Source organism: Danio rerio, chromosome 18 (assembly GCF_052040795.2).
Source record: "Danio rerio strain M-AB ecotype USA chromosome 18, GRCz13ab, whole genome shotgun sequence".
In the NCBI taxonomy this organism is placed as follows: Eukaryota; Metazoa; Chordata; class Actinopteri; order Cypriniformes; family Danionidae; genus Danio; species Danio rerio.
Genome location: NC_141038.1, coordinates 38040322 through 38059169, shown reverse-complemented (window position 1 = coordinate 38059169; position 18848 = coordinate 38040322). Strand labels below are relative to the sequence as shown.

At 38.8% G+C, this 18848-nt stretch overlaps 1 protein-coding gene across 1 annotated transcript; it reads right to left on the bottom strand.

Annotated features, from left to right (window-relative positions):
- Positions 1-7388: 7388 nt before the first annotated feature.
- Positions 7389-11430, bottom strand: LOC141378747 (E3 SUMO-protein ligase ZBED1-like). Its single transcript, XM_087293345.1, has 2 exons — positions 9727-11430; positions 7389-9503 (listed from the first exon to the last, which is right to left on the bottom strand). Exons 1-2 carry the CDS (start codon positions 10168-10170, stop codon positions 9414-9416), a joined length of 534 nt encoding a protein of 177 aa, XP_087149471.1. The 5' UTR covers positions 10171-11430; the 3' UTR covers positions 7389-9413.
- Between the last annotated feature and the right edge of the window lie 7418 nt (positions 11431-18848).

Genomic DNA, 18848 nt, shown 5'->3' with positions numbered 1-18848 from the left:
CAAAATTACATTAGTGAAACGTTTAGCCAATTCAAAGTACATAAATGAAAGTTTAGAAGTTTACCTGAAGACGAAAAGACTACACACAGCAATTGTGCGGGAGATCTGGATACAGATTCCCCGACTTCTCTGCCACCTTCCCTTAAGTACCCATCTTTGCACCTCAGGGTTTTTCTTTGATATTTACATTTGGCCATCTCTCTACAGGACATTTTCATGGGAAGAAGTTTCGGTTGGGGTTTCTGTGGTATTACCATTTGTGTGTTTCTTTGTTCTTGGTGAGGGGATGTTTTGCTTGAGGGGCCTGATTATAATTTTATTACCGGACCGAGGGCAAATGTTTCAATATCTAAAGGGGTGAGACCTTCTTTATCAGACACGCTGGAACCTTCAATGCATTAGGTAAACAGAGACAAAAGGGGAGAGGGTATAACAGGAGATACGTGTCCGGGGGAAGTTTCGCTCTCACACTGAGAGCGACAGATGTGAGCTCTTTGATGCTTATCAGGTAGCTGTTCTCATTAAAACACAGATGTCGTAAATAATCATTCCTGATACCAGCCTTACAACCTTCCTTTTGTTCTTATTACTTCTCATTTTTCTTACCTCATAGATGTACGGGAACTGTAGTCGCTCCACAAAGCTGCAAAGTCTTCGCTGCATTTTATCTGCCACCTTGCAAACTTCCTGATACGAGCAGCACGATTTCAAGCAAATTTCCAAGCCACAAAGACGATAAATCGGCTCATCATTATGTTGTGAGAGGGCTGTGCACCACTGAGGAGCAAACGACTCAAAAAATCACCCACAAACTTACCAAAGCAATGGACTCCATTGTGCTTAGCGCATCTCCTACTGTTTATTTTGAGTATGTTGCACTACAATGACGCACTATAATGACGTAAACGGGTTTGGGTACGGATGCTAAAAACGTAGTGTGAGTGCGGGCCGTCGGGGGAGAGGGGAGGGGGCGCAATCATGCTTCGGCTCGGTTCAGGGCAACTGTGCATAGTGTGAGTACGGCCTAAGAGGGAAGACATTAAACAAGGACAAGTAAAAAGTCAAAAGTTGTATTTTTTTTATCAGAAGGGTGTGTGAGTGTAATGGCAAAATATATTTGGTACAGGTATTTCTCCTGAAATTGGATAAAGAACATTATATAAAATTCCAGTAGACAAAAGATCTGGAGATCTACAGTGGAGGATCATACATGAAATGTTGACTACAAATAAAGGGCACATTTGATTACTAGTTTTGCTAATACTTGCAAGAGATTGAAAGATTGAGGGAGATTGAAACTGTTAAACCTTTTATAACGTTCTCCAACATCCTTTGGTTGATATAAAGCTGTTTTAACAGAAGCAGTGATGTTTACGATGTGTCCAAGCATTTATATCTCAAGAATCATTTGTTTTCTTACAAATGCTACAAACAAAAAACTGTTTCCCTGCTATTCCTGCTAGCTGATCACCCATCACCTGTGTGCCCTTACATAAGCAGGTGAAATGTGAAATGTAGGTGGAGCTAATCCATATCACTAAACCACTCGGTCCGTAACACAGAATAAAGCTGCGGTCACACCGGCATTTTTTCCCCAAAGACTTCCATTCATATGCACGCAAATGTGTCAGACCGAAAACACAGGGTGCTGAGGTGCAAAGTTCAAGCTTGGCGAAATCGCATCACTTGACTTTGTGAGACCAGCCGAGGATCAAAACATGACCTCTGTGGACAGAAATTAAAAAAATGGAGCAATCGCTCGCTTTTTTAATGCCTAATAATTTTTAATGTTACTGTAGTTATTTAGTGAAGAGCAGCAAAATAATCTCTCATTGTGTTTTGTTTAATAAAAGAGGTGTCACTTTAAGAATGCACAGATCTATAATGAAAGCATTCCATTACTTTAACTGTAACTGTTTTTGGTCATTTAAGAGAAAATTAGTTGTGTTTAAAAAAAAAACACGCAGGACGAACATGTTTATATATTTTTAAATGTATTTGTCTGATTAAACAACCACCCGAATCACCAAAGTATCTCAAACATTCGCTCCTCTATAAATGGCGTGTAGAGAAGCTGATCTGGGAACAGTTTATCATAGGGAGCGCGTCCATCAGTCAGAATGCTTACACTGAATTCAGAGGTTGCGATGATCGACGCATGTCGATGACATGTTGAGTTTGGTGACCAATCAAAATAACAAAGAAATAGTGAAAGGTTCACTTTTTTTTTCTTCCCCTATTTCTGGCGCCCCACTGGATTCACGGTGCCCTAAGCATTTGCTTATACGGCCTATGCTAAGGGGCGGCCCTGCACACACACGGCTATTTGAAACTATTCTAAGTATCACTACTAAGTCAGTGACAAGGTTATAATAGTTTTGGATTTTTTCATTAGTTTTAGTTTCTATTTTGTTTTGACTTTTTGTTTTCAAATTCAGTTAGTTATAATTAGTTTTAAAGGTAGATTTACTAGTTTTTATTAGTTTATATATTTTGAAATGACTTAGTTTAGTTTTTATTAGTTTTAGTTTTAGTATTAGTATTAGTATTAGTTTTATTTGATTTTTTTCTAAATGAGGATATTCATTAGGTGCAAATTAAAAATCAACAGGGTAAATATTGTATAATAAAAACTCATACATTTTTTGAAACCTGTATTTAGAGGATACATGAACACTATCAAATTCAAATACAACAGCCCACAAGATAGCAGCCTTAAGTACAATATGAGTGCAAGGTTGCTCTGAGATTATGCACACAGTAGGGATGGGAAGTGCAGATATTTAACGCAAATGTTAGGACTCAACATTATGTAGCCAGCAATAGTAATTTTAGTCAGGTAAAACATCACCATAATCTGAAAAATGTCTTACACTAAAGTTTTGCAACCCAACTGAGTCATGGTTCACTTGTTTAAATTCCATTACGATAGTCTGTTATAAAAAAAACCCTACGTTTTTCACCAGATCCTCTCATTTAAGCCCTCGGTTCACTCGCGCTGCAGTTGTTCAAGTTTAGTTCAGTCGCACAGCAGGCTGTAATGTTTGTGTTTGGTTCACTGAATCACACATACACAGAATTATCGGTTCACTACTTCTAAATGTGAAGTCACTGTTCTAATAACTGAATTAGAGTATATATTGGATTATTTAGAGTCAGAGTTGGGTATTAGACTAGTTTAAAAGTAAGTAGTTTGTGGATAAGGGCTTGCTGGGGATGCGAATTGTTTCAAATGATTAAGTTTGATCTGTGAACTAGTTCAACCGGTTCACTTAGAAGATCCAGTTAAAAAGACTCATTCGCGATCGCGATACAGAAAGTTATAGTTTAAAGTGTCTGTATTTAATGTTGTCACCGTGCTGCTGTTATGTCCACTGACTTCACTCGTTGTTTTTGTCGTGGGAGTAACAGCGAGGATGATTGGAGGAGAACCGGCTCTATCTGGCCAATGGCAGCAGAAGACTCTGAGGTGCGAAACATTCAAACACAAACACCTGCAGCGCGGATTATATATACTTCTAAAAGGCTTACAGTGAGATTATGTGTTAAATACATTCACAAATACGAAAACGAATGAGGTTTTTGCTATAATTTTAGTTAGTTTCAGTTACTTTTGTAGGTACACAATACAGTTTCAGTTAGTTCTAGTTTTTAAACACTCATTTTTATTTTTATTTCAGTTAACAACAATTATTTAACATTTAATTTTCGCTTTTTCGTTTGTTTTTGTTAACTATAATAACTTTGGTCAGAAATGACCACAGACACCTATGTTTTCTTTTTTTCACTCAGTGTAACTTCTGTTAAATCAAGACTCTTCCAGCAGTTCATAGTTGCATCCAATATCTTGTTTGTCACATGGGGCATGCATGAAATGTTCCCGAATGAAAGTGAAAGTGCCAAAGTGCAGTTAAAGTTGACAAATTAAGAGTGAAACACCAAAAAATTACATGAAACTCCAAAGAAAATGAGGATATCATGCTGACGCAATGACGTTTCCAAATTATATGCTATAACATGTTAAACGGGATCATGAAAGGAACATTAAAAACGATGAAGGTCACCTTGTTCAAGCTTGACCAAAAATGTTTGGAAACACAAACAAAACTGTAATTACTGTAGTAGAAAGTAAAAATGATGCATGACAACATTAAAATGTATGATTTTAAGGGAAATGCCTGGTCCAAGTAATGTTGGGAAATCAGTTGATCCAAAAACTGTGACAAATTATTCAGGGGCTATTGAAGAAAAACTGTTGAAAACACAAGTAATTGATTTGAAAGAAAGTAGAAGAATCTTAAAAACAGAAAATGTAAGATGTCAATAGAAATGTGACAAGAGTTATGATGAGGCTATCATAAATCAATATGGTGCAACTACTGAGGAGGTGAAGAGTGTTTTTTTAAAACCAGATTCAAATGAGCCAGACCAATAAAGAGAGTGAAAGTGATATGTCAGAATGTATCTCTGCCAGTCTACCACTAAGTGGTATCGCCAGTAGAACATATACTATTGATGACATTAAATCCTTTCTGAAAACAACAATTTAAAAAAAAAGTACAAATTTAAGTGTATTTTCTTGATGTGATTTAATTTATTGAAAAGGTTAAAACCTTTAAAAGTGAAAGCTGTTTCACAAACCAGGATTTCAAATCACATCTCATCTCATTTTCATCTGCTTATCCAAGGCTGGGTCGCGGGGGCACCAGTCTTAGAAGAGATCTTCAGACCTCCCTCTCCCCAGACACTTCCTCCAGCTATTTCAAGGGGATCCAAGGTGTTCCCAGGCCAGCCGAGAGACCCTCCAGTGCGTCCTGGGTTTGCCCGGGGCCTTCTCCCTGTAGGACATGCCTGGAACACCTCCCTAGGTAGGCATCCAGGAGGCATCCGAAACAGATGCCAGAGCCACCTCAGCTGACTTCTCTTGATGTGGAGGAGCAGGGGTTTTACTCCGAGCTCCTCCTGGGTGAAATAGCTCCTCCCCCTTTCTATAAGGCTGCACCCTGCCACCCTGCAAAGGAAACTCATTTTGGCCGCTTGTATCCAAGATCTTGTCCTTTCGGTAATGAACCAAAGCTCATGACCATAGGTGAGAGTAGGAACATACATTTACTGGTAAATTGAGAGCTTTGCCTTTGTCTCAGTTCTTTCTTTATGTGCCTGTTAATCTTATGTTTCAACCTTCTCTCACTCGTGAACAGAACCAAAAGAGACTTGAACTCCTCCTCCTAGGGTAAGGACTTCCCTCCAGACTGGAGATGGCCAATCACCTTTTTCTAGCGGAGCACCATGGCCTCGGACTTGGAGGTGCTGATTTTTATCCCAGCCGAGTCACACATGGCAGCAAACCACCCTAGTGCATGCTGAAGGTCCGTGTTTGATGAAGTCCGTTTTTAATTACAGAGATGAAATCCTGTGGTCCCTGAACTAGACCCCCTCCAACCCAAGGGTCCGCTTTGAAATTCTGTCCATAAAATTTCTAAACAAAATTGGTGACAAATTAATACCCTGCCAGAGTCCAACATGCACTGGAAACAAGTTTGACATATTGCCGACAATGCAAAACAAACTCCTACTCTGTTCATACAGGGACGAGACAGCACTTAATAGAACGCCTCTGACTCCATACTCCCAGGGCACCCTCCACAGAATGCCTCAAGGGACATGGGCGAATGCCTTCTCTATGTCCACAAAACACACATGGACTGGTTAGGCATACTCCCGTGAAACCTCGAGCACCCTGGTGAGGGTAAAGTGCTGGTCCCTTGTACCACGGCCTGGAGGAAAACCGTATTGTTTCTTCTGGATCTGAGGTTCAACTATCGGCCAGATCCTCCTCTCCAGTACCCTGGCATAGACTTTCCCAGGGAGACTGAGGAGTGTGATTCCCCTAAGGTTGGAGCACACCCTCCAATCTACCTTATTAAAAATGGGAACTACCACACCAGTTTCCCAGACCATCTTGACTATCTTAACCTCCATGCAATATTGTAGAGACGTGTCAGCCAAGACTGTGGTGACTCTCATCCCCTCCCGCTGCTTTGCCACTGCAGAGCTTGCAAACTACCTCAGTGACCTCAGCTTGAGTGATGGGTGAGTCTACCCCTGCATCCCTAATCTCTGCTTCCTTAATGAAAGACATTTCAGTGGGGTTAAGGAGATTCCATCCACCGTCCGACCACATCCCTAGTCAAGGTCACCAGCTCTCCACTTCTGCTGTAAAGTGTCAATGTGGATCTGCTTTTCCCATCTAAGGTGCAGGACAGTTTGCCAGAATCTCTTTGGGGCTGACTGATAGTCTTCCTCCATGGTCTCCTTGAACTCTTCCCAGGCCCAAGGTTTTGCTTCCGTAAACACCCAGGCTGCAGCACGCTTGGCCTGTCAGTACCCATCAGCTGCCTCTGGAGTCCTGCAAGCCAACCAAGCCATGTAGGACTCCTTCTCCAGCTTTACGTCCTTGGATTGCCACCTCGACAGGCACCACAGATCTTACAGCAACAGCTCCTCACAGCCACATCAACTATGGGGTTGGAGAACATAGACCACTTGATCTCAGTGTCTCCAGCCTCCCTCAGGATCTGGTCAAACTCTTCTTGAGGTGAGAGTTGAAAATCCCTCTGACTTTCATCCAGACATTCTCAGAGGACCATCACAATAGGTTTGGGCCTACCAGGTCTGTCCAGCTTTCACCCCTGACAGCGGATGCAAGTCACAGACTGGGTTGTGATCAGTTGACAGCTCTGTGCCTCATTACCTGAGTGTCTTAGACATACGGTTGGAGACGATCATTCAAAGTCGATAATTGACCTCCACCCTAGGGTGTCTGGTACCATGTGCACTGATGGACACCGATATGCTCAAGCATGGTGCACAGTCCAATAAAGTCCAATAATGGAACACCACTTAGATCAGGGAGGCCATTCCTCCCAATCACACATTTCCTGGTATCACTGTCATTAACCACGTGGCATTAAAGTCCCCTAGTTGGTCAACAAAGTCCTCATTCTGAGCACCTTCCAGCACCCATCCCAAGGACTCCAAGAAAGCCGGGTACTCTGCACTGGTGTTTGGCCCGTGGGCACAAACCACGGTGAGAGACCTATCCCTGACCCGAAAGCGCATGGAGGCGACTCTCTTGTTCACCGGGGAAAACTCCAACAGATGGTGGCTTAGTTGGGGAGCTATAAGCAAGCCTACACCAGCAAACAATGGGTTAAATGTTATGGGTTATGGGTAAAATTTAAACAAACAAAATAAATTAAGTAATGTTCAAATTAATTTGTTAGTTTAAATTCAGCCAAAATATCTTGTTTACAACTTCTTAACCTCTTAAAAAATAGTAAACCCATAAATTCATCTTTGAATAGTTCTTTTTTTTTTTTGTGAAAAAAAAAATCCGCTTTGAAAAAAGAATGGTCAGAAAAAAGTTTATCCATGCTTTGCAGTCAGTTGACAAATTCTGTAGAAATTAGGAAAAGAGCCATAACATTTTATAGACTTATACAAATAAAAAAAAAATCAAAAAGAACAAGATAATAATTTATTATTATTATTATTTTTGATAATTTACCACAAATGAATAAAGAAGTTAACAAAAATATGTAAAATGTTAAATTTAGATAAACTTGAAGATGCTATTATAAAATGAAAAATAGCAGAGTACCTGGGATTGAAGGATTAAGATATTATATTTATTTGTGGATTTAAATATGCAAAAAAGTTTAAATTTTTAATAGGTCAAGCAAAAATGACTATTCATATGATTCAAAAATAAAACACTAAGCAAAATGTGTGTGGTAACTTGGAAGCTGTTTTTGTAAAACTGATCAAATCTAGAATTTAATTTATCAATATTATATGTTGATGTAAGATATTTCATCCTTTGAAGCAACCTAGTGTTTTAAAGGAATTTTAAAACAGCCTAAGCTCCAAACTTCTGACATGGGCGAGAATGACATTTCGATGACGAATTGCCATATCGTGAGATTGAGTTAGAATTAGCCATACGCTGCATACGAAGTGGAGCTATTGCAACTTTGAATATTTACTGTAGGTGAAGGTTGACAAAGTGACAGTGCTTGGCCGAATAGAAGAACCTAATACTGACATGCTTAGCCTACAAATGAGAACCTCAGGTATTTCCTGTATTGGCGAAGGATGGATATATGCAACACTACTGATTAAGATTTTTAAAAATCTTACATGGAACACAGTCCTCATGCTCCCCTTTATTTTTGGACCGATAAAATGGCGGCTGTAAAACCCTGATGTGTTAAGTGGGCTTCGAATAGCCAGTACTCCTTGTTTCCATAACTAGAGCCTGTTCTGGCTTCACCATTGTAGGTGTAACTCCGCCAAAGCAAAATGGACGTGCACAAAACTGGATTTTGCAGTCCAGTTTGGGGGGTGGCCCTAGTGAGCCAAAAGTGGCATTTGGTGGCCACAAGGGCAGTCATAGAGCGACCAATATTGGTTGCCACCTCTTTAGTGGCTCTAAGAGCTAGATCCGATGCCTGAAGAGCTTCCCAAAGCCGTTCAAGCGTTGCTCCCCCACTATCAATAAACACTTAAAACTTGAAAAGCCTGCAACACTGCTCTAGTATGCAGGCTAGGGGTGTGAACCTACACTAGTCTCACGGTTCGGTTCGGTTACAATTATTATGCCATCGATTCGGTTCAATTCGATATCGGTGCATTGACGGTTTATGTACACATTTTTAATTTTACTTCAAATGCATTTAAAAATATTCAATGAATGTATTCATTTTGTCAATAAACACAAACAGTCAAATATATGAACTAATCCTTTAATTTAACCTGCTATAAAACAAGGTTCTTGAATATTATCAAACATCTAACAAAACTGTCTTCTGTGCACAAACCTGGCCACAAAAGTCAACATGAGCATTAAAAATAAACAGTAAAGTGCAAAAGAGCATGCTTTACAACTATTTAAGCATGAAATAAATCAAAGTACAAATATGAAATCACAGCACTGGGTACAGGAAACTTCCTGAAACATCACAAACTGCTAAACATGAGTCACTTCTCAGCATTTGGGAATTTGAAGTTTTTTTTTTTAAGAACACTAACTGGTCTACATGCTCTGGTTTAAGAGTGCTTCTTTTACCAGTGACCACATCTCCTGCTGTGGAGAAAACTTGCTCTGCTGACACACTTGTGCCTGGGATACACAAGTACCTTTTTGACAGCCGAGAGTGGAGAGGGAACATGATCTCATGGACACGCCACCAGTTCAAAGGGTCCTCAGTAAGAGACAGAGATGGAGCTTTACAGTATGCATCAATTTCCTCAATAGCAATAGCATAGGGTGTCTTCCGTTCAACAGTGCTTTCATCAGGGTCAGCAAATGATTGTTCCAGTAAACTCACAAGCAGTGAGGAGGCCTTTCGTTAAGGGGTAGGAGAGGTGGTGTCCCCCATTAAAGTTTCTGCTATTTCAGGTGTTTCATCCTCTTCTGTCCTTCCAGGTGTGCCCTCAGTCTTTTTGAAAAAAGTGTTTAAACAAATTTATTGAAAATACAATTAAAATAATAGATTGGCAGTGCCCACATTAAAGTTAATTGGTATAAGTGTTTTTTTCTGTTTTAATTAAAAATAACATTATATTATGGCATTAATATTAACAATGATAATAGTTTGTTATTACTATTTAATAAAATTACCCATTTTTTATATTGTACAAGAAACATGATAGAATTATTACCTCCCCAGATGCAGCCTCCTCTGTCAGTGTTTTGTACACTTCCAATCTCTCCTCCTCTTTGAGAAAAGGCAGTCCCTTAAATCTGGGGTCCAATGCAGAGGCTGTGTGAAGAATCCTCTTCTCTGATTCGCTATTGTACCTTTTCAAGAGATCTGCTTTAATGGCATTTTTGATCTCATGGATCATGTGCGAGTCCCTAGGACTGTACGACATATTCTGGATGAGTTGTGCATTTAGAGGAGCAATGAGAGACACTGTCGGATTGTGCTCTTCTGACATCAGTTTTGTCACATTCTTCATTGGTTTTAGTGCCTTCACAGCATCCTCTGCGTTTGTCACATCTGTTTCTGTGAGAGTGCACATATCTGCTTCTCCTTTTCTAACTTCTGGTGACAACAAAGTTGCACAAATCGCAGGTTGCTGTTCCAAGAAGCGCTTGACCATGTCGTATGCGCTGTTCTATCTTGTTGCAACGTCAGTTATTAGCTTATGATTTTTCAAGCTAAGACATTGCTGTTTCACTTTTAAACAGTGATTCGCTGTAGCGCTGCGATGGAAGAATGATGATATTCGTCAGATTCTCGCCAAAAGCCTGGAAAGCGCAGCTATCTTAAGCGCATGCTGGGATGCCAGATTCACTGTACAGTATGTGCGAAGCATTTTACGTGAGGAAATGTTCCGCATTGTGCTGCAGCAATCATATTCGCCGCATTATCTGTCACAAGCACTACATCTTTATCCGAGAGCTGCCATTCCTCCACGACATGAGACATTAGTTCTGCCAAATGAGCACCTGTGTGAGATTTGTATACGGCTCTTGTTTGCAGAACATGTGACAGAATTTTCCAGTCCTCGCTAATGTAATGCACCGTTAATGTAACGTATGATTATTTCGCGACTGAAGTCCAAGAATCACAAGTTATTGCAACTCGGTGAGCTTGGGTCAGTGAGGCTATTACCTGGGCTTTGGTTTCATTGTAGAGGTTTGGAATAATTTTTTCTGAGAAGTGGCTGCGTGAGGGAAGCTTATATCTGGGCTCCAGTGTACTTAACATGTGGCGAAACCCAGGGTTTTCCACTACAGAAAATGGCCTCATATCCTTTGCGATAAAAGCTCCCACTGCTTTTGTTATTTTCTGCCCTCTCTCCGAGTTTGGCGGCAATGTTGACAACATTTTGTCTATTTTCGGCTGAGCTGGGTCTACTTTGACACTCGCACTTTAAAAAGTGGAGTTACAGCAGCAGATTTCCAGTCTCTTGATGGGACACCGGTTTGGAGAGAAAGGTTAAAAATACATCTGATATGCTCTGCAATGATGTAGGCTGCTTTCTTTAAAAAGAATGAATCTAGATCATCCAATCCAGCTGATTTGTGAGAATCCAAATTGAGCAGTTCCCCAAGTACCTCAGTCTCTTTGATCAACTGGAAAGAAAATGTGTGAGGACCTGAGGCAGGAGAGTGAAGAGTTGATGTCTGGTTAACAGGGGAGCCATTCTTGAAGCTACAACCAGCATTGACAAAATGTCTATTAAAATGCTTCACCATATTAAGTTTGTCTGTAATAATGACCCCATCATGTTTAATTAAATTTAGAAGATGTGAGTAAACTGTTTCATTTTCCATAGTTTTGATAATATTCTAAAACCTCTGAGAATCAGGACCATTACCAGCCGAATACAGCTTAAAATAACTTGATTTTGCCTGTCTAATATGTTGAGTACATCTATTTCTTATAGCCCAAAAAGATTGCCAATAAGACATATTTTTAGAAGTCTTTGCTTTACGCCATAGAAGGTGTTTTTGGCGAATGATCTCAGCTAACTCTGTGCTGAACCATTGGCTAAGACGATTTTTTACTTTAATTTTTTAAAAGGGGCATGTTTGTTTAAAACAGTTCTTAACAAAAGAGTAAAATACGCCCAAGCCTCTTCAACATCTGGAATCAGCCCAATAATCTGGAATAAGAACTTCTCACTTGACCACCAGCATCTGCACTATAACAAAGGCTCTCTGATGTAAATATAAGCACTTACATTTTAAAACACGCAATAATATTTGGTTTAAAAACGGTGTGACGAAAGCTGTTTTACTATAATAAAAACAATATATGTTGGACTACAGAAATAAACGCTCTTTTATACACTCTAGTCTGAGTCGGACTAATAATATGAGCACAAATAATATATTCTCTTACAACAGGGTCGTTGGTATTTGTAATCTTCATAGGGGTAGAAATAACATTTGTAAAACATATAAACAACACATTTTTAGAAAGGTTTTTATTTTTAATAAGCAATCAACAGAACCCAAAATTTTGCTTACACACCATAGATAATGATTTACCATGCGAGAAAAATCATGTGTTTAAAAGATAAATACAGCAAGATGTCTAAATATTGTAACAAATATGACCGACCAGACACATAATTATTTTGCTTTTATTCCACAACCGAGCCAACTTTTGCCTAGGGAAGACCCGAAAACTTATCTTAAGGAATTTATGACCCAAAGGACTGTGCTCACAGCACAGCACAACTAAATTGAACAGGATTTCTTTTCTGCTTGTTTAAAACTGATATTTTCATATAAACTGTATTCTCTTTATGTGTAATCATGTGTTTTGCAAAGTTTCCCTCACTACTGTATCAACATTTTAATTTTAATACTTCCGTATATAATGTTTAACTGTACCGAAACTAAACAAGCTCTTATACTGTTCGTGTTTAGACTTTTCGTAAAGCTTACTTACTGTACTAATTGATCGTTCACATTTTATTTCAATACGAGTGCAACCTATTTACATTTTAAGAGACTTTAACATTTCTGTCCCGATTTGCATAAAATTTGCCTATGCAAATTCCGCTGCCTTAGACAAAGAGCCATAAAACCTAGGATTCAAGGAAGTGGATCCAAACTCGCCCTATATAAGCTTGGGACCAAAGCTACACCTCTCTTTCTTTTCCAAACCACAACTCTTCTCTCTCCCGGCTCCAAAGCTCTCTGTTCTGAAACCCTCTCTTGAACCCTGCTCTGTTCTGAAACCCACTCTTTTTCAAACCGCAACTCTCTGCCCTGAAACTCTGTTTTTGTTAGGTGTTAGTTTCTGTTAGATTAGTCAATAAAGTGTAATTTTGTATAAAGAAAGGTGCCTGTGTATATTTATGAATCTCATGTCTTAAACTTCGATCTTGTTACCCTGCTCAATCTTAATGCGTTTTTATTTTGATAGCATCGCTGGACGATTCGTTTGTTCAGATCTAAAGGGTGAGTCAATTCATTTGAAGCCCCATTCAAATTAATCTTCCTCCCGTTAAGCTAGTCCGCTATATATATAATGGTCCAGAAGGTACGCGAGCACTGTAATCTAAATCGTAACTCGCAACATTATAACGGTGGAAAAGGCGCAGGAAGAATAACCGTGAGCTAATTTATCATAGTAATAATGGTGTAGATATGCGAGCACTTTAATCTACATTATAATTTGTTACAGATTATTAATGTAGATACGCGTGCAAGTTAATCTACATTATTATTTGCTACATGTTTATTGGTAGAGAATAAACGAAGCATTAAATATTTACAATATCAACAGGATATTTACACATCCCAACCCTGCAATTGGTCAATTTGTACAAAAAAACTTTGCAGTATTATTGTATCAACTGATGTCTATCAGCTGCTGCAACATTGCTTGTATTGTTTATATTTTTTGCGTGTATTGTAGGCTGTTATACTGTTTGCTTGCATTATTTATTCATTTTTTTAGCCACTGTTTTTATTTGGTTTATTTGTTGCCTTTATTATACCTGGTGAAGAGGAATTTACATTCAGTTTACTGTTTAGTAGGAGTTTTCAAATAAAAAGCCAACGATGATGTATATGTAAATGATGTATATAAATAATATATAACATTTACAGCTCTATTTGTCATACAAGATTCAGTTTAGAACATTAGTATTTTGTAACAGCAAATTCAGTAGATTAACTCAATAACATGCTGAAACTCAAAATGCAGAGTCGTCCTGTAAATCAAGTTCAAATAACCTTACAGGAGATATTAGTTAACATTAGTTAACCTAACATTAGTTTTGTGTTCCTAATTATTATTTCAGACCCATATGCATATAGAGAATTTGCTAGATAGCGATAACCTGTATTTTCCCCGTCATCGTTACTTAAATTTGTTTACAATGTGTCATTTAATGTGCAATTTTAATGGTATTTTTATATTGAAATTCTTAATTCTTGTGCACTACAACATGTATTCAATTTTATTATTATTTGTTTAATACTTGTGCAATAAATACAGGTTTATTATTATTTATTTTATGCTTTATTTGAATATTTGCAATACATGTATGCTGTTTGCAATTTTTTTCAAAGGCAGTGCCTACACTTTGCGTTTACATAGTAGCCTGCATTTGCTGTTACATCAACACAAATGGTTGTAATAATATTAACAAAGATGAGGTTTTATATAATAAAGATCTAATTGCGCCAGCTCCGGGCCGCAGCACACATACTCGCGGACCAACACCGGCTTGGATGCGGTGTCAGCTTCGGCTCGCTAATGGTCACTATATCTGGCCAGATTGATTCCGGACAGAATCGGGCAGTGAGTCCATCGTTAGGCATCCGGCCCGAGTAGGTCCAGCAGACAGAGTCAGGCTGAGAGGTAAGTCTCTGGCAGGCGTGAATCTAGCCAGAACTGGCCCGAGTGTATTTTGCTATCTGGGTGGTTAGGCGTGTATCAGCAAAATAATAAAGCCTGAAAAATGCCCTGACCTTACCAAATAAACAGTGTTCCACCAGATCCTGTATGTCAGAAAGTATAGTTTACTGCTGAACTCATTATGTCATGGTGAAATAACACAGAAATCAAATAATAACACTTCAGTCTTCTGCCGAAGTTTAGGCAGTCTGCTTTGAGAAACTGTCAATCACAGCTGTCATTCACGATGATACACCCAGCAATAAATTACTGCTTAAAACAAATAGTTTACAAAAATGAAGATCTGCACCTATATCAGCGTGATAACCAGCGCCTTAATTGACCAGAACCATCTTTTGGGACATTTTATTTCAAGTGTAATAATTGTTTTTATTTGGGCTCAAGTCTCCTTCATTAACTCGGAGGAGGCGGGCTTTATGACTTGTACTGCAGCCAGCCCCCAGGGGCCGATCTAATGGCCAAGACCTTTATTCAAAAGCAGGCTTGCAGCACACTTGGTCCAAACACTGAGGAGCAAATCCATTGATGTGCAACTCTACAGATCCCGAACCATGCATGCCAATGGGGACAGCGGCGAAGAAAAACTTCACCAATTGGCAAAAGTGAAGAAATAAAAACCTTGAGAAACCAGGCTCAGTTGGGCATGACCACTTCTCCTCTGGCCGAACGTCTTGTGCAGAGCTGCAGTCTAGGCACTGGAGGCTGGAGAATGCTGAACCTCAGCGAAGACTCATCTTTCCCTGGAGCGTCACAGGAGTCTCAAGCTCTCCACTCCTCTATGATCACTACAGCAGCTGCTCAGGATACAGCCTGGTCTACGATTATAGAAACCATTGGATTATCTTGCTGCTGGTCTTGGATCGAATAAGTGGTGCTGCATAGACTGAGGGCCTCGGGATGAGTATCCCCAGGTGGCAATAGAGAATAATCAGCATAGCTACTGTTCATACTGTATATAAAGGAGATGCAAAAACCTGCGTTGAGCACATTCATGCATTTTATCTTTAAGTGATGCACCAAGTGTGAGCTTTACTAAACAGATAGGTCTTTAATCTAGTTTTGAACTGCAAGAGTGTGTCTGAGCCTCGGAAATTATCAGGAAGGCTATTCCAGAGTTTAGGTTCCAAAAATGAGAAGGCTTGACCTCCTTTACTCGACTTTGCTATTCTAGGTACTACTAGAAGCCCTGAGTTTTGAGATATTAAAGAGCGAGTTGGATTGTAGCGAGACAGAAGGTTGGTTAGATAAACAGGAGCTAGATTATTTAAAGCTTTATAGGTAAGAAGTAATTTTTAAAATCAATACGAAACCTAAGAGGCAGCCAGTGTAAGGAGGATAAAATTGGGGTGATATGATCATATTTTCTAGACCTGGTAAAAGCTGAAGTTTATTAATAGCGGATGCTGGGCAGACAGCAAACAGTATTACAGTAATCCAGCCTAGAGGTCATAAACAATCTAATTTGACACCCAGATCTTTTACAGTAGAGCCTACGCTAACTTTGTATCCCTCTAATATATATATTCAACCTATAAAAGAGAGAGATCGACCTTGTTTAATTAGATTTGATCAGCTATAGTTTGAAATTACGCTGGTTTTCCTCTGTCACCATCTTGTGGATGAACATCATTAACAGTCTTTGCTCAAAGACAGGCTAATGGCTGCCGACAAGCTGTTTCAGAAATTATAAAAAAAAAAATTTAAACAGGCACTATCCTTATAAATAAACTGCATAGTTGCAATATAAACAACTACATTCTTGACTAAAAAAGCCTCAAAAGTACATTATGTTGTCTAACAGCAACCATATTTGGTTTGCTTGTCGCTGTATATGGGCGGAGTAGCCTAAAACACAAGGTATTTCTATATATATATATATATATGTATATATATATACAGATGAAAAATAAACAATTAGAATAGTGTCACAGAAACAACAGGCCATCCTACCTTACCAACCTCCACCAACCTAAAGCTGCGGTCACACTTGGCTTCCTTCCAATAGACTTCCATTCTTACGCACGCGAATGTGTCAGACCGGAAACACAGGGTCATGCGTTAAGTGTCACTGGTCACTGCGGTGCAAAGTTCAAGCTTGATGAACTCTAATCTGCGAAATTGCATCACTTGACTGCGTAAGACCAATCGAGGGTCAACACATGACATCTCTGGACAGAACTTTATAATATGGAGCAATAGCTCGCTTTTTAAATGTCTAATCATCTTGTTTATTCTTGACCCTTTTCACAGAGCCGTACGACAGAATTTCGCAAACTCAAACTCTAGTGTGACAGCAGCTTCAGTTGGTCTTCTAATCACACAAACCTGACTGTCACCCACTAATTACTAGCAAGAACCAGAACAGGACTTATCACTTATGCCAAGCTATTTATTTAGTAATACTACTATAATTCTGGACAGAAATGTAAAAAATTTACCGCAATCACTCTCTTTTTCAAATCATCCTGTTTATTCCCATCCCTTTCGCAGGGTCTTACAGATTTTTGCATGTTTTAACTCTAGTGTGACCACGACATTAGCCTGTCCCTTAGTGTGTTCCTGTGTGTGCACATTCTTCTACCCTAAATGCATCCTATTCTTGATACAAGCTCCTGGAAACTTACTCCTTGCATCCTACAAACTCCTTATACAGGGTGATACTGCTATAAAATCCTCAGTTAAATCTCCTTCGCATTCAAGAGATTATATTTGGCATTAATTACTAACAGTGACGCCGTGGCGCAGTAGGTAGTGCTGTCGCCTCACAGCAAGAAAATTGCTGGGTTGCTGGTTCAAACCTCGGCTCAGTTGGCGTTTCTATGTGGACTCCCTGCGTTCTCTGCGTGGACTCCCTGCGTTCGCGTGGGTTTTCTCTGGGTGCGCCGGTTTTCCCCACATTCCAAAGACATGCAGTACAGGTGAATTGGGTAGGCTAAGTTGTCTGTAGTGTGTGTGTGGATGTTTCCTAGAGATGGGTTGCGGCTGGAAGGGCATCCGCTGCGTAACGTGTTGGATAAGTTGGCGGTTCATTCTGCTGTGGCGACCCAAGATTAATAAAGGGACTAAACCAACAAGAAAATTAATAAATTAAATAATCACTAACATCTGCTCTTTGTTTTGTTCATTAACATTTAGCAGAAAGTTTTGTCTACAGCAACTTACAATTGATGAGGAATTGGTAATACACACAATAAGTGCTAGATATACAAATTAGCTTGTTTATGCTCAAAGAATTTAATGCTAGAGTGGAGTAAAATGAAAAAAAATTCACTTCATTATACCTGACTGTCTGATTTTATCTCTGTGTCTTGAGTCTGACTACACGCTACAGAAATCCAAATAAGAAAGGGAGGGAAAAAGACAAATTAAGCATTAGTTTAAAAAGGTAAAAAGATAAAGGAAAATTTAAATATACTGTGCATCTGTACGGTCATTCAAGTTATTTGTAATGGTTCTGACTATTTTTTTTCCACTGGGTAACTGTGTTTATGACAAGCTAATACATTCTTTGCTGCTGTTTGTATCAGACTGGAGTTCTCTCCCAAAAAAGAGCCATACTTTTTCTGTATTTGTTAGAGATGTAAGATTTGGTGTAATTACCTTGAAATTGGTGAAGTATTAGGTATGAGAAGTTTGACCAGTGATTTTTTGAGAGCACAGCTTCTGCTATATCGACAAATGGCATAGATCTTGTTCAAAATATTAAAATGAAAAACTAATATTTAAAATGAAATAAAATTATTATTGACATACAAGATGAAACGTGTAAAGGGGCCTGCAAAGCTACACTTTCTTTTCATAGGCCCAAGAATCGAGGCTTCACCCTGAATGCGCTACAATAATTGATTACTGTAGATGATTCACTTGACCAATAGATGGCAGAATATGAATACTAAACAAGCAAAACCTTTACCTAATCAATCCATTCATTCTTTTCTCAAACCTTTATTAAGTCTCACCAGTAACAGCATTTCAAGTCAAAGCCTGCGGAACACTTTGGATGGACTCTTTACCTATTACAAATCTTCAATAAGTTTAGCGCTAACGATAATGCTTGTTTCCTCTTAGCAAAATAAATTAGTATATAAACACATAAACCAGGTAATAATGAGGAAAAAAAGTAACAGCACACAATAAAAATGCAACTGTTTCCAATAGTCACACTTATGTGACAAAATCTAAATGTTCACAAAAGACAGAATTATGAGATAAAAAAAACAACTGATGTAAAGTAATAATTTTGAGTAACAATTGAGAAAGTTGCTGTTTTTTTGATTAATGTTAAAATTATTAACATTAGTCTGTGAAATAAAAAATCATTCCTATGAGAAAGTTGCAATTGTGATATATACAGTTACAGCAAGGATATATGAAGTTACAATGCCAAAG